Source organism: Coloeus monedula (genome assembly GCF_965178545.1).
Source record: "Coloeus monedula genome assembly, chromosome: 12".
Classification (NCBI taxonomy): domain Eukaryota; kingdom Metazoa; phylum Chordata; class Aves; order Passeriformes; family Corvidae; genus Coloeus; species Coloeus monedula.
In genome coordinates this window covers 597,562-611,887 of record NC_138792.1, presented here as the reverse complement: position 1 = coordinate 611,887, position 14,326 = coordinate 597,562, and the positions used below count along the sequence as shown (strand labels likewise).

The 14,326-nt window shown below is 54.8% G+C and overlaps 1 protein-coding gene across 1 annotated transcript; it reads right to left on the bottom strand.

Annotated features, from left to right (window-relative positions):
- Positions 1-5,232: 5,232 nt before the first annotated feature.
- LOC309577565 (chloride intracellular channel protein 2-like) lies at positions 5,233-14,076 on the bottom strand. Its single transcript, XM_082289691.1, has 6 exons — positions 13,691-14,076; positions 9,161-9,270; positions 8,609-8,734; positions 7,512-7,618; positions 6,962-7,143; positions 5,233-6,819 (listed from the first exon to the last, which is right to left on the bottom strand). The coding sequence occupies exons 1-6, from the start codon at positions 13,982-13,984 to the stop codon at positions 6,658-6,660; spliced, it is 981 nt and encodes a 326-aa protein (XP_082145817.1). The 5' UTR covers positions 13,985-14,076; the 3' UTR covers positions 5,233-6,657.
- Between the last annotated feature and the right edge of the window lie 250 nt (positions 14,077-14,326).

Sequence of the window (14,326 nt, the reverse complement as noted above, 5' to 3'; positions counted from 1 at the left end):
CAGCACTGGAGTGATTTACAACTGAGAAGCTCTGCCCTGCAGTTGTCCCTTGCGATGTGTTTTGAGGCTGTGCCTGAAGCCACAGAGGCAAGGGGAAACATCCTTGTGCTGTGCCACAGGCTGGGATCAGTGGAGTCAAAATGTGGTGACAAATCCAGGCTCCTGGACTCACAAGAATTACTCTGGATTTGGGAAGAGGTGAGAAATGGGTGTCTAGCATCCAGGCAGCTGGTGGAGGGGATGGAGGTACAGTGCTGCCAGTCTTGGAGAGCCTTTGGGGCTGTGCAGAGCCATGTTCCAACCCTATGAGTCACCCCTGACACCCCAGCCATGTTCCATCCCTGCCTTGTACTGCAGGCTGACCCCACAAAGGTCCATGAGGGAGCAGAGATCCACCTGCAGCTGGGGGAGGACCCCACACCAGATGCCCGAATGAGGCCATGACTCCATGGGAAGCTCATGGCTGGAGCGAGCTCCTGGCAGGCAGGACCTGTGGCCCCATGGAGAGAGGAGCCCAAGCTGAAACAGGTTTGCTAACAGGACTTGGGACCTTGTAGGGAGAGCAATGGAGCAGCTTTGGGGTGTGCCTGGCATCCAGCCCAGGTCAATCCCACACAGACAATGTGAGGATGTGTGGTGTATTGAAGAAATTGAGCTGAATTAACAAAAAAAAAAAAATTGAAAAGACAGTCCCAAGAGCTGCTTGAGGAACACGTGTATTGCTCATATGCTTTTTGCTGCCTACAAAGTTGGTGTCCAGTCCCTCACAGTCTCTGATCTGCCTCAAGGTCATGGTCAAGCCCTACATGCCTGGAGCCCTGTTTGATCAGTTACCTCATCCCCATAGCCCCCAGCGCCTCCAATCCCACGCCACTCTGGAAGGTCACTGCGTGGTCTGAGGCACCAGCAAGGCCCCTCTCAGCAGGAGCATCAGTCAGAGCTGCTCCACTGTTTGTGCCACAGACTCTGGGCGGGAGCCACATCCCAGGCAGGAGCTTGTCCAGGCCCAGCAGATTGTCCATCATGCTGCTCCAGCCCAGTCCTGGGTGGTTTGCCAGGACATGGGACCAGTGCAATTGCTCCTGGTCTGGGTCCCACAACTGCTGTGTTGTGGGTGCTGGGCTTGTGCCAGGGCACAGCCTGTGCTCTGATCACAGCTGGCCAGGTCTCTGCAGGTCAGAAGAGGACCAGCTCTTTCCTGAGTCTGTGGTAGGACACGGGTGATTCAGGCAGTCACTCACTGGCAGCAGGGGCTTGACCTGGCCCAGGGGTGGCTGAACAGCTGGAATGTTCCCACTCATATGAAAGAGTTGTTCATGGGGAGTGGAAAAAGACAGAAGGCTTGTGACATATCAAGATGGTATTTAGCAGCTGAAGTTTCCGAGTGGATGCGAGAGAGGGTTTCTGCTTTGCCTCGGAGGTGCGAGCAGCATGCAGGTTTCTGCAGAACCACAGAGAGAAAGTGCAACATTCACTGCGGGGTGAGGTCCCAGCATGTCCCAAGAGAGACCTGTCACCACTGTGTGCAGCACAGGGCCTGGGTGGAGTGTCTGTATTCGATCCCACTTTGGTCTTCGCCTGGCCAGGTGTTATATGCTGAACAGGACTGGACTGCGCTGGAGGATGGACCTGTGCAGGACACTGGCCCAGTCCCTCCATCACCACTGCAGCCTCAGTCACACACATACAGCCAGGTCCTCCCTCAGCATTCCACGCTTCCTCCACAGCCTGGAAAGGGCTGAGCCAGTGACTGGGCCTTAGGCATCCAGCCCACTCTACAGCACCATCATCTCAGAGGTCAGATGCCATCTCTGGTGCTGGCCTCAGGCCCATGGCACAGCTCTGTGCCCACAGGTACTGGTGCAGGGGCTGGTGAAAGCTCTGACTCACCACGATCAATTGGCTGTTCCTGCCTTCTTTCCGTGGTGTTTTCAGATTCTGCTGGTGCCAGATCAAAGCAACAAGAGAGATGCAGCTGCAAACAGCTCTTTATTAGAAACAGCAGGTTTAGGACTGTGCAAGAGCATATTTCTTATTACTAATTCTCAGAGCTGCCAGCCTATGAAAGTGGTGCACAGTGGAAAATTGCTCTTTGGGGGCTAATGGGGCTTTCACAGTCACTGAGTGGGAACCATTGTGCCTGACAACCATGAGAGATGTGGTGGCTCCTGAAATGATGGGGAAAAATCAAGCTCTAATATTTTGCAGGCTGCCAGTACCCAGGAGCATTCCCATTTGCCTTTAAAAGCCATGGGAGGCAGAGTTGCAGAGCAGGGTCTGCTCTGCTCCTGTGCCCACCCTGCCACCTCTCTGGGACAGCCCAGAACCACCCCAAATCCTCACAGCCACCTCAAGCATTGTCCAGCACATCTGTGTATGTGGCAAAGACCTGGGACCTCACTGAGGCCCTGTCACTCAGCCTCCCTGTGCAAGTTGCCTTTGTGATGGCTCTGTAGCTCCAGGTGGGTCCCTGAAGCAGCACAGGGCAGCAGCATTTGGAGCTGTCCTGCTGGACCCCATCCTTCAGCCCAAAAAGGCTTTGTGGTTTGACAGGTCTGAGTTGCAACATCCAAGCCACTGGCTCCTGCTGCACCTTTCTCTCAGTGGTCTTAGCTGCTTGGCTTGGTCAGGAAGCCCACTAGGATGTGGTGGGGACTGTGAGAGCCCCAAAAGCCAGAGCCTGAGTGTGGTGTGTTTGGAGGATGTGCATGAAGAGGGCTGCAGGGCTGACAGGCTGCAGAGAAGTGAACTTGCTGGCTCAGACCAGTGCGGTTTCTCTCCAAGCAGGAGCTTTCCTGCAATTCCTACATGAAGTCCTACTTCATGTGCTGGTCTGGCAGTGCCCTCACCTGGGGATGTGTGGCAAGTGTCTGCACTCAGGATGTGCCATGGGCCCCCTGAGGGAGTCATACACCACCTAGCTCGGTCACCAGGTCCCTTTACTCCGCAGGACAACCTCCCCTGTGTTGGATGGAGCTACCTCACCGCTCACCACTGCCATTCCCGGGGTCTGTGACACGTGGCCAGCTCTTGTGCTTCCCATCCTTCAGGTGCATGTCAGGGGATTTCTGGTCCTGGAGCCTATGGGAACAGCAGCTCAGGTCAATACTGTCCCACTTCCTGGCACTGCTCCAGTAGCTCTCTGCCCCTAGGATCATTCATGCTCCTGCTGACAGACAGGACCAGCAAGCTGCCCTGAGTTGTGTGCATGTTGGCTCACAATGCACTCCGAGTTTGAGGGGGTTCTGTGCTTCCTCCTCATGGCACCACAGCAAATGTGATGAGCCTGTCTCCAGGATTTTTCATTCTATGACATGAAACCTGGCAGAATTCTGGTTTTTTCCATCCTCTATTTTCCAGATGATGGAAAACAGGCTAGATACAGATTTTTGTTAGGAGAAAGGTCCCAGCTGAGTGGCGTGCCCACTTGAAACGGATGATAGCCTCATCTCAGCTGTTTCCCAATTTGTACCCATGCCTGACAGATGGGGACTGGCAAAGAGAGGTAATCAATGATCTCTGGATAATGCACCTTCAACCACTCCATGAGAAATGAGAGCCTCTGTTTTGTAATCAGTAGGGTCACAGTCAGCCTCATGATTAAAAAATAGATGCTTGGGCTGCTCAGCATCCTGTCCCATCTTCCTCAAGAAAGTCCCAATGTGATGTCCCACCCCACAAGATGAGAGGACACAAGAGATTGAGAAACATGGATCTCATGCCAAGACTTCAGAGGGACTTTCCATGTGGCACCTATGAAGTAAGCACTGTTCAACCCATCTGAGCCCCAGCCTCAGTGCAGGTACGAAAAGGCACAGAACAAGTTGTCCTGTCTCCTCTCCTCCATGAGTAACACCTCAGGATTTTATGCTCCCGAGAGCTTAAAATCTTATTGTGCTTGTCAGTCACTTCCCTGCTGCCCTCAGGAAATGTGGTGCTCGGTGAGGTTGGACATGATCTGCAGTCACAGCAAGAAGGGCCTGGCTGAGGTCACCAGAGGGACCAATTCCAGCTGTATTTCTCTAAATTAAAGCCTTCCAGAGGAAGAGAAGTAATTAGAAGCAATTCCAATTGGCTGATAGCACAGTAATTTGAAACTGAAGTCAGGGAAAAAGAACAGGATCTCAAATGGGAATTGGAAAAACCTCGACACAGGAGAGCTGGGCCGGGTCCCAGCTGACACAGCAAGTGGCTGGGGGCTCTCTCTCCCTGCAACTTTGGGAGGAGTGTGCACCACTTCAGTGCTGTTCTCTCAGAAAAGCCATCTTTCATGACCCTGTCTCGTGGATGGTGCTTTGGGACACTGGTGGACAGGTCTCCATCGCTGTCTGCCTTTTTTCCAGAGAGAGGATGGGTATTTAACTCTCAGCCAAAACTCCCACAGACGCCAGCTCTGAATTCCACCACTCTCCTGTTTCTGTGAAGCCCAGCCTGATCTCTCCAGTCTGCAGGGACTTGCTGGCCTGGATGCTCCCAGGAATGTCCCCTGGATGACCTGAGCCAAAGAATCTAAGATTACATCAGCCACCTGGAGCTCACAGACACCTCCTCCAGAAGGGGGAATTGCACGGCCAGCTCCTGGGATGAAGGGGAGAGGCTTCTCCAAATGCCAGCAAGGTCAAATACTGCTCCAGCAGGGAAGCTCTTGGCAGCAGAGGTTAAGCCTTGTCACTGGCTGAGTCCTGTCTCCAGGGGCTGCAGCATGCACTGAGAATCAACTTGGGATGCCTAGAGGCCCAAAGGTTTTGCCACTGCCTTCGTGCTGCCATGAGATGTGAAAGGAACAGAAGACACATGGTAGCCCTCAGGGAGGAAGATCATGCAAAATGAAGCATGGATTCACCTGTCTTGTCCAAACTTTGGCTTCATGTTCTCTTCTGATCAACCTCCAAACCCTGCCAGAGCCAGGGTTAACCTGCCCAGCCTTCAACAGCACTTCCCCCGACACGACACAGCCACAGTGAACAGCAGAGCTTCTGAAAAGCCAGACCTTGTGCTGGTCAGCAAGGAGAATTGCCAAGTCCTGCCTCCAGGGAGGAAAAGCCTTAGGCACTAGGACACACTGGGCTGACTATGAGCCAGTGATCCAGGCCAGCAGAGACTGGGGCTACAGCTTCACTTCTGCTAAATCTCAGAGGAGTTTCCACTGCAGGAAAGCCCTCTCCGCTCCATGGCACCCTCTCTATGCCAGCAGCTTTGGCGCCTGGCTTACAGCACACCAGAAAGGCATATCAAAATATAGTTTATTGCTGTTCTTAGTTTAAAAAAACCAACAAACCAAAACCCATTAATAACAATCCCAGTCCCCAAACCCAGTGCTATCTGCTGCAGGCTTGCGAGGACACACCTTTAGTGCAAAGAGGAAAGTGGCAGTGAGGGCCAAGGGGGCTCTGCTCGCTTCAGTTCCCACAGAACCCACCGCACCCACTGTACAGTATCGATTTGCCCTGGGGCTGGTTAGGGAAGGCTGGCCGAATTCTCAAGCTCTGGTGGGAGTCCTGGGGCAGCTGGAGGTGTCAGAGGGGGAACATGGGATGTCATGGCTGTGCAGAGCAGCTTTGATGCCTCATGTCAGCAACACAGGATGTGAAGGCCTGCTGAGCCAAGAGGCACCAGACCTGCCCACACCTTTCCACAGACACAGAGCTTTGCCAAACAGCTGCTGTCTGTTCTCCTGGGCTTTCCAGTCTGGAAACTAAACGTGTGCCCTACCCTGTGGCTGCTCCCAGCCTCAGGTGCCAGAAGTGTTGGTGGGGACTAGAGGAGTATGGAGCTAGAGCATGGGTGCACCCTCTGCTCTAGAGAGGCACAGAGGCTTCTGAGCTGGGAGGAGCCATGCGGGACCTTGCAGCCAGCAGCACATGGCCCTGGGCACTGGCGATCGTGGGAGGGATGCCCTGATCCTCAACCCTTCATCCTCAGGCCCTTTGCAGGTCCCCTGACCCTTTGTTTCCTCCCATAGCTGGTCCTGGCACTGTTGCACAGGCATCACCCCCAGCACCCACCTGCCCCCATGTCTTATGGAGAGTCAGACCCATGTCACAGCCCTCAACAGTGAACACAGTTTTTCACTGCAATGAGCTGCTAGGCCAGAGCCTTTCCATATCTTCCGAGGGAGCTGATGCCTTGGAAGAGAGGGCTGCCCACCCGCCAGCCCCAGGTGCTGGGCAGGTTGGCAACAGGTAATGTAAACAGCTCCAGCCCAGGGGAAGCACAGGGATCCCAGGACAAGCACAGGATGGCTGGGACCACACAGGGCTGACAGATGGGGCTGGGGAGGCTGGGCTGGCCTAGCCTTTTGGGGATCTCATCTCTTCCACGAAAGTGCCACTGCAGGAGGCTAGTACTCAGCTTTTCCCATGACACTTAGTCACAGGCTGTGAGACACGTCTTTGGGGAGTAGAGATGCAGCTACATCCAGATGGGAGCAGTGCATACATGTGGTCAGCACTGATGGTACCCAGGGGTTGCAGCCAGCGGCACAGAAGGAGGAGGCAGTGGCAGGGGCTGTGAAGCAAGGTGCTGTTTCTGAAAGGCAGGAGCTAGCGGTGCTGTAAACCCTCTCCAGTCTCTCCATCGGCTGGTTTTGGTTGTGTCAGGACTGCAGAGTTGGAGGGCTCAGCCAGGGCAGTGCTGCCAGCCCACCCCACCCTACAGTTAGGTCATCTTCCTGGCAACGCTGGCATACGTGTGCTCGATCTCCTCATCTGCAGGACAGGTGTGATTGAACTCATCACAGGCATAGGCGTTGTTGAGGTAGCGCCAGACACCCGTCATATCCTCTGGGATCTCGAAGTCACGGTACTTTTTGGCTGCAATCTAGAGGAGAGTGAAGGAGGAGGAGGCTGAAACTTACAGGACCTGGGGGAGACTCACTCTCTGGCTTTGGCAGGAGGTTCCCTGTCCACCCCTCTTGGAGCAGGTGCCCCCCTACCTTGGCCCTGGGGGCCAGTGCCATTACCTTGATGATATGAAGTTTGGGCAGGAGGTTGCAATCAGCCAGAGTCAGATGGTCTCCATCCAGGAATTTCCTCCTGGAGACGGTGATGTCCTCCACACTGTCCTGGTCAATCTCCTCCGGGAGAGGAGTGTTCAGGTAGATATCCAGGCGCTGAAACTCCCGCAGCAGGGCCTTCTCAAAATCTGGGAGGGCAGGATACCGAGAGTAGTGAGTGGCTCCCAGGCAAGCTTTAGGCTGTGCTGGGCTGGCTGAGCCTCCCACAGGCTTTGCAGAGAGGGAAAAAGGGCCACACCATCAGGCCACAACATTAACCCTGGCCAGTCTCTGTTCCCAGGGGACCACAGCAGCATCACCCCATGCTCTGCTGTTATCCCTGTGGAGGGAGCAGAGAACTGCCTTTATCCTCCCCCTCTGCCCCTCTGCTTCCCAAGGTGACTTGGGTGAGGCAGGCAGCAGGAACCTTAACCTGATGGCAGGATTTGCCTGCAGACAAAAGCATTTCTCCTGCTGCAGCGTGGTTTACTAGAGTCCAGAAACCCACAATCCTTACTGATATTTGCTTCTTTGCGTGGGTTCTTGATGTATGCCGAGAACTTGGCAAAGATGTCACTGCCCACATCGAAGGATTCCTTGTACTTGGGGCTCAGGTGTGGATACCTTGAAAAAGACACTTATGTCAGTGCAGGCAGAGATGGCTTAGGGATGCAGCAGCATCAGTTCCTGGGCCGTAGAACCCAGGGCTGGTACTGGAGGATGCAGGGGATGTTCAGATGACTGTGGGAGAATCATGATGATGTGAATTACTGCAGCTACCACCCTGTGAGCTGTGTCTTCTATCCTGGGTGTTTGCCAGGAGACAATCTCCTGGAAGAAACTCCACAGTTTGGGGACACTGGTGGCAGTGGAGCCCCAGAGCAGAGCTCTGCCTGCAGGCAGTTCTGGCCCAGCCCAGAGGATGCACATTGGCACAGAGGGGTCTCAGGAAGCCAGAAGCTCCCATGACTTCCTCAGGAACTGTCTTCTCTTTGCTGACACGTCCCAGGGTGTGCTGCAAGGGCAGACACATTCAAGGAGGCGGGTGACAAATGCATTTGAGCTTCCTCTTCTGCAGCAGTGGGGAGGCTGCAGCCACACAGGGCACAGGGGAGGCTGGCTTGGGGGGCTCTCCAGTGAGCTCAGGGAAGACCACCCCCTAGCAGCCCTATGGGCCACCTACATTGCTGCAGTCAAGCAAGGGCATTTGCTTTCACTCAGCTGAGTGCACTGAATATAAACAAGCAAAGTCTCACACTCCCCCTCTACCTCAACACCCGCTGCCACAGCCAGTGACAAACCCACCGGTGCCGGGGGCCCTGCAGGCACCTCCCCACGTTTCCCCTCTGCCCCTAGAGTGGGGGTGCAATAGCTGGTGCATTTCCTCCCATTGTTTTCCATTCCTGTCATCCTCATGCCCTCCCTGGTGGACCCAGCCCCTCAGCATCGAAGACCCTGCCCTGCAGAGCAGGCTCAGGGGCTGGGGGGGGGCATCTGCCGGCTTGGGCTGCCCTGGGACACCTCCTGGCACCCTGCCCCAGTTTCCCAATCTGCCAAGCCCTGGGCAACACTGTGAAAGGCCCCAAAATGGGGAAGGAGTGAGTTTGCAATTACATGGGTGGACACAGCGTCTGCTCCAGGAACTCCTCAATCTTGATGAAGTCTGTTTTCAGCTCCTTGTTGAACAGCAAGAAGGGTGGGTTGGTGCCTGGTGCTAAATCTTTCAACTCTTCAGGTTTCCTGGAGCAGAGAAAACAAGCTGGCTCAGAGCCTGTAGCACATCTGCCTCCACCAGCCCCCGAGGAAAGTGGCCACGGCAGGGATGGGGGGTAGGAGGGGGCACAGGACCAGGAGCATTCCCAGCTCTGCTGGCTTTGGGGAGCCGACAAGTGCTCCCCAGCCTCTGGATCTGCCCTATGGTGCCTTCAAGTCATCCTCACATCCAGCTGGACAGGAAGTCCCTGGGCCAGGCACATTGGCAGGTGGCCCAAGTCCGTGCTGGCCAATACTTGCATCCCACATAAGGTAGGCAGCTTGTGGGCAGCGATTATCCCCGTGCAGTGACACACTGGCTACACAGCGGACAGGGGGAAGAAGTGCTGATAGGGGAGCTGAGCAGGGCATGTCTCAACCCACTGCTGGCCCAGGGCTTCGGTGCCACCTCACCTGGTCATGTCCACCGTGGTGACATTGAACTTGACCCCTTTGAGCCAGAGCACCATGAAGAGGCGCTGGCAGAAGGGGCAGTTTCCGATGTTTTCTCCATCCAGACCAGCCTGCCAGGAAAGCAGAAAAATGAAGATTGAACCCTTTCATAGACAGGATGCCCGGAGCTGGAGAGCCACTGGGCACAGCACGCTGCAGGGAGCGCCTCACGGCTCTGGGGAGAATGGGGGGGCGGGGGGGGCTCAGCTGTAGGACCCGCCCCGAGCCATGGCCCTGAGGGCCACTGGAAAGAACATAAGAGCATAGTCAGGATGCCAGGGGTCGGATCCTTCCCAGAAATGTCAGATAAAGCCAGAAGGAAGTGGAGAAAGAGGCAGGGGGAGAAAGTGGAGGGTGAGAGGAAGGGAGGGTCCACTTGGCCAGGAGGCCAGGCTGGAGAGGATGGGAGAAGGGAAATGAGCTCATGTTTGCCAGGAAACGAGCAGTTTGTTTTCATGTGCTGTTCATGTCTGCCTCCGGTCTCATGTGTGTTTAAAGAACCCAGGCATGATGTCCCCAAGCCAAGAACCACCCAGCAGCCTTCCCCAGGCTGGGTGCAGGAGGGTTGTATTGAAGAGAATTTGTGCTGGCATCCCACACAGCATTGGGAGGAAACAGAGATGACTGTCAGCTACTAAAGGAGTCCCTTTCAGCCCCTCTGCATGAGCACAGCTACAGGCAGAGTGAAGCACATTTTCTTGCTATGTAGCAGCTGGAAATATCCTTTGCCAAAACGACTGAAACATCTTATGAGGAATTTGGCAAGAGGAACGTGGCAGGTCCCCCCCTCCGTTCACAAAAACTGGCCGAGATGCTGCTGGGAGAGGGAAGTTGTGCTGTGGTAAGAGGTAAAATGGCTCACAGGAAACTCAACTTCTTTAAGAGAATTAACAGTTCCTAAGCTGCATGTGAACCGCGGTGCTCTGGCTCATGTGGCCACCCTGCCCGGGCAGGGAGGAGCAGCACAGCTCACACCAGCCCTGTCAGAGAGGGATGCTGCTCTGATGGAGCGGTGTGTGGTGGGACATGAGCCTTGGTGGCACAGCTCTGCACTGACAGTGAGTTGAAGTCCAGCAGCTAAGCAAGAGGATGATGAGATTTAAAAGGATCTGGCAGAGTCAAGTAGCAACAAAAACCTCCAGGGTGGGCAGCTGGATGTGGCTCCAGAGCTTACACCTCTTTGGGGACACAAAGACAGGATGGCTGAGGAGGCAGAGACCTGTGCCTGGTTCTCCTGGGCTGGAGGTACGTGCTATGAGTCACCACAGACTCCCAAAAACCTGTGGAGTCTGGAGTGCTCAGCTTCTCCAGGAAGAGAACACTGACATCAAACTCACCTTAAGGGGGACAGTAAAAGGATCAAACAATCCCCCAACACTCCCGGTAGTGAGCTGGAGCAGGGGATCTTCTTTTCTGTCATGCCAAGACCTTTTAGTCCTTCCAGAGGAAAGAAAATTACTTTTAACAAGTATTTTCTCTCCTCAGCTGTCATGAAATTATGTAATGAAATCTGAAGAAAGAAATGGGAACCAAGAAACATGTTGATTCCCTGGGATGTGCCCAACAGTGAACCTGAATCTACACATGAGGCTGGGCAGTGTCTATTAATAGCAAATACTCCCAGAGGGGCTGCAGCTCAGGAGCATCCTCTGTCATTAATAGCAAATAGGGCTTCTTTGGAAAAGGGTGAAACTGGGTTTCAGACTTCCTTTGAAGGAGCTAGAGGGGAGAGTTAGAGAACAGCCTCGAGGGCTGCCCATAGGCAAGAGCACAAGGCATCTCTGCTCCCCCTCCCCAGCATCCCTGTCACCTATGACCCCAAACTAATGCCATTCTTTGGAGCATCTCCAGAATCAACAGCTCAGCAGGTGCTTTTGTGGCTGCCTAGCATGAGGACCAATGCTTTCCTCCCTGCTCTCCCTGCTAGCTCTTCAATTTCCCTGGCCTGGCACAAGGCTGGGAATGACAGGGCTTGATTTGTGCTGTTGTCCCCCCAGGAGCTGTTGTGCTGAGCCATGGCAACACATGGAGCCGCATCGGGACAGTGGTGGGGTGGGGGGCCGGTGAGGGGCGGGGTGCCTCTCGCTCGGGCTGCTCTGGGCATAGACTCCGATTGCCTGCTTCAGGTTTTTCCATGCTTGTCTGGTAACTCCAGTCCCTGAGCTGTTCATGCTCATCCTCCCCCTCATCTTTTAAAAATAGAGAGGTGGGGAATTTTGGGCTGGAGTGAAAAGAAAATCAGGATGGCCGCTGCAGGGAGAAAGAATCAGGCCGATACCAGGATGCTCAGAGCCAAAACCTTTATCCAGAGGAAGTGGAGGGGAGCTCCACCAGTGCCCAGGCACTGCTGGGGAAGCATCAGGCTCCAGAAGGGCCTTGCTGGCAACCACTGGCCATGGGGGGAGCCTCAGGGAGCCAAAAGCCCTCAGAGGAGACCTGCAGCCACGTGCCCTCCCTCCCCGGAAAACGCAGAGCAGCACAGAGTGGGGGAGTCATTGCTCTTCACTTCCTTCCCCAAAGTGCCTCTGCAGCAGGAACTGGGGTGGGGGCACAGACTGACATTCCTCAATCTTTTGCCCTCAGATGATGGATAATCCCAGCATGGACTAGCACAGAATCTCTAGGAGGGTTGCAATCTTTTAGCCCCAACTTTCTGAGGTGTCACTAGGCTGCACAGTGCACTGAAACCTCAAAGCTACTTGGCAGTTCCTGCGGTTTCCCTGTGGTGAAACAACCTTAAATGCAGTGGGAGGAGGGAACAGTTTTGGGGCACTGCTAAATACTCAGCCCCCATGGGACCTGCCATGCTCCTACAGCCAGCCTGAGAGCCAGGAAGCAGCTAAATGCCTGGTGGAACTGCAGAGCAGAGCCCCCTCCCAGCCAGAAAGATGATGCTCTTGCCAGGGACATGGCAGGGTGAGGAACTGCCAGCCCCTTGGGAACCACCCACCCCAACCTCAGGGTAAAGTGGGAGTTGCTCTGCACCCTGTCCATCCTCACCATGGTAAATCCAGCATTTGCCAGAGTGAAAGTCAGGCAGCGTGCCATGCCATGCCATGCTGTGCCAAGTAGGCGCTTGTGGGAGCACCAGCTTCCCCCATGATTTACAGCTGTCAGTGGTCACAGCAACAGTCGTGTCTGGAGCATTCCCAGCCCGGGGAGGTGCTGATGGCACAGGAAAGTGCCTGTCAGCCGCTAGAGCCACTGTGTCTTTGGTAAAGCTGAGTCCTGAGTGCTGGGAAAGGGAGGCACAGCATCAACTTTTCTGTGAACAGACAAGCCAGGAGGGTTTTTTCACGCTAAATTACAGCACAGGGGAAGTCCTGATGATGCTGCTTGTTTTCTGTTTCACTTCCCTATGAAAATCCCCTAGAATACGCTGCTGCCATTGCAGTCATCTCACGTATTGGTTTTTTTTCCAGCCATCCCAGGGAGAAGTGTTAAGCAGAGAATTCAAGACTCAGATTACTTTTACCAGGAATACGCTTGTCTGGATTCAGCTCAGCCAAGCTCAATGTCCAGCAAGAAGTGCTGTGGCTAGAATTTTGGCAAGGGGATGAGGCAAATCTCTCCTGAGAAGGTTCAGATAATCTATTCTAGCATGTATGTCCAACTACTACCCAAGGAAGGCAGCATTCAGTGCCTAGAACTGCTGGGTGCCTGTGCCAGGGAAGCCAGGGCTTCTGACCCAGTCCTTTTGGGCACTGGACTGTTGCAGGAGGAGAGGAATGAAGCCCATGGACCTGAGTGGCTACAGAGAAACCATCCTTAAAACCTCGATGAGGTGGCACAGAGAGGCATCACCCCCTAGTCATTGTCACTTGACAGCACGTCCCGGGGCCCCCCTGGCATTGCTGTGGGCAGACACAGTTACCAGCCACCAGCTTTGTCTCCTCTCTTTTTGCACCGCCCATGGCCACTGCAGATATTTTGAACTTGAGTGTTAAAATATTCCAAGGAAAGTGTTCAGAAAATTGCTTAACAGAGAAAAAACCAGAAACCACTTCCAGCGAACGCCGCTCTGTGATGCTGCCCCACCTCGCCCACGCGTGGACTCCCGCACCAGCTCCCCAAGCCATCCATGCTCGTTTCATAACCCTGTTCTCAGCAGAAGCTGAGTGGCTGCTCCCAGCCCTCCTGCTGTTCCCAGGCTGGGACGTGTTTCATCCGGATTTTGAGAGGCATGTGTGTTCCCACTCCTTCATCGTGCTGCTGCCAGCAGTGCTACTTCTCTGGGGTGCACAACCATCAGGAGCCCAGGGCATCTTTCAGACTGCTGGGCATGACACCCCACAGTCCCCACACCACCGTGTGGTCCCCCCACTTGGGAAAACGCTTAGCCAGCCTTTGTGATGAGTGACGCTGACTTTGGTACCCATCTCCAGCCTCACAAAATATGAAGACACCCATGAATTTCCACCACCTGCACCCAGCTGGATCTTGGTGAGGGTGAGCCAAAGAGTCACTGCCCCCCTCCCCCCCGAGACCCACCTTCACAAACAGCTCGATCTCAGGCTCCTTGGTGGCGGTGTGCTGCTGACTGTCCATCCCGGCAGTGTGGGGAGGAACCACTGGCTGCACACTCTTGTGGTGAGTTGATCTGACCCCTGCAGAGCTCTGATGGGGGAAGGCTTTCAGAGGGCTGGTGGCTTGGGCCTCTTGGCTGCTCTTACTCCGCAGAGGGCTGGAGCTCACACTTTCCTTCCTTTTAAAGAAGGGAGGAGCAATGGGGTGTGCACCAGGACCCGCCAGCAAGGGGAGGAAGCTGCAGGGCCTCTCAGACATGACTCAGCATGGGTCTATCTGGTCACATGCAGAGTCTCCTTCCAGTCTATCACACCCACCCAGGTGCTCCTCCAGTCCCTCCGAGCAGTGGGCTGGCATCCCCAACACCTCTGGTGTCCACAGCACTGCTGCTCTCTCTTCCCAGCTGGGAGCAGGGGCTTTATAGAGGAAGTGTCTTGCCTGTTGCTCCTCCTGCTGCTCCAGTCTTGGCCCTTTGCCACTCTCCCACCCTCATGCCAATGTCCAGTGCCCTAGGGCTTCTTTATCAATTTGGGGTGAACCCGGCTGACTTTCCCGCTGCCTCCTGTGGCTGCATTATGACAGGCAGCTGCCTGGAGGGAG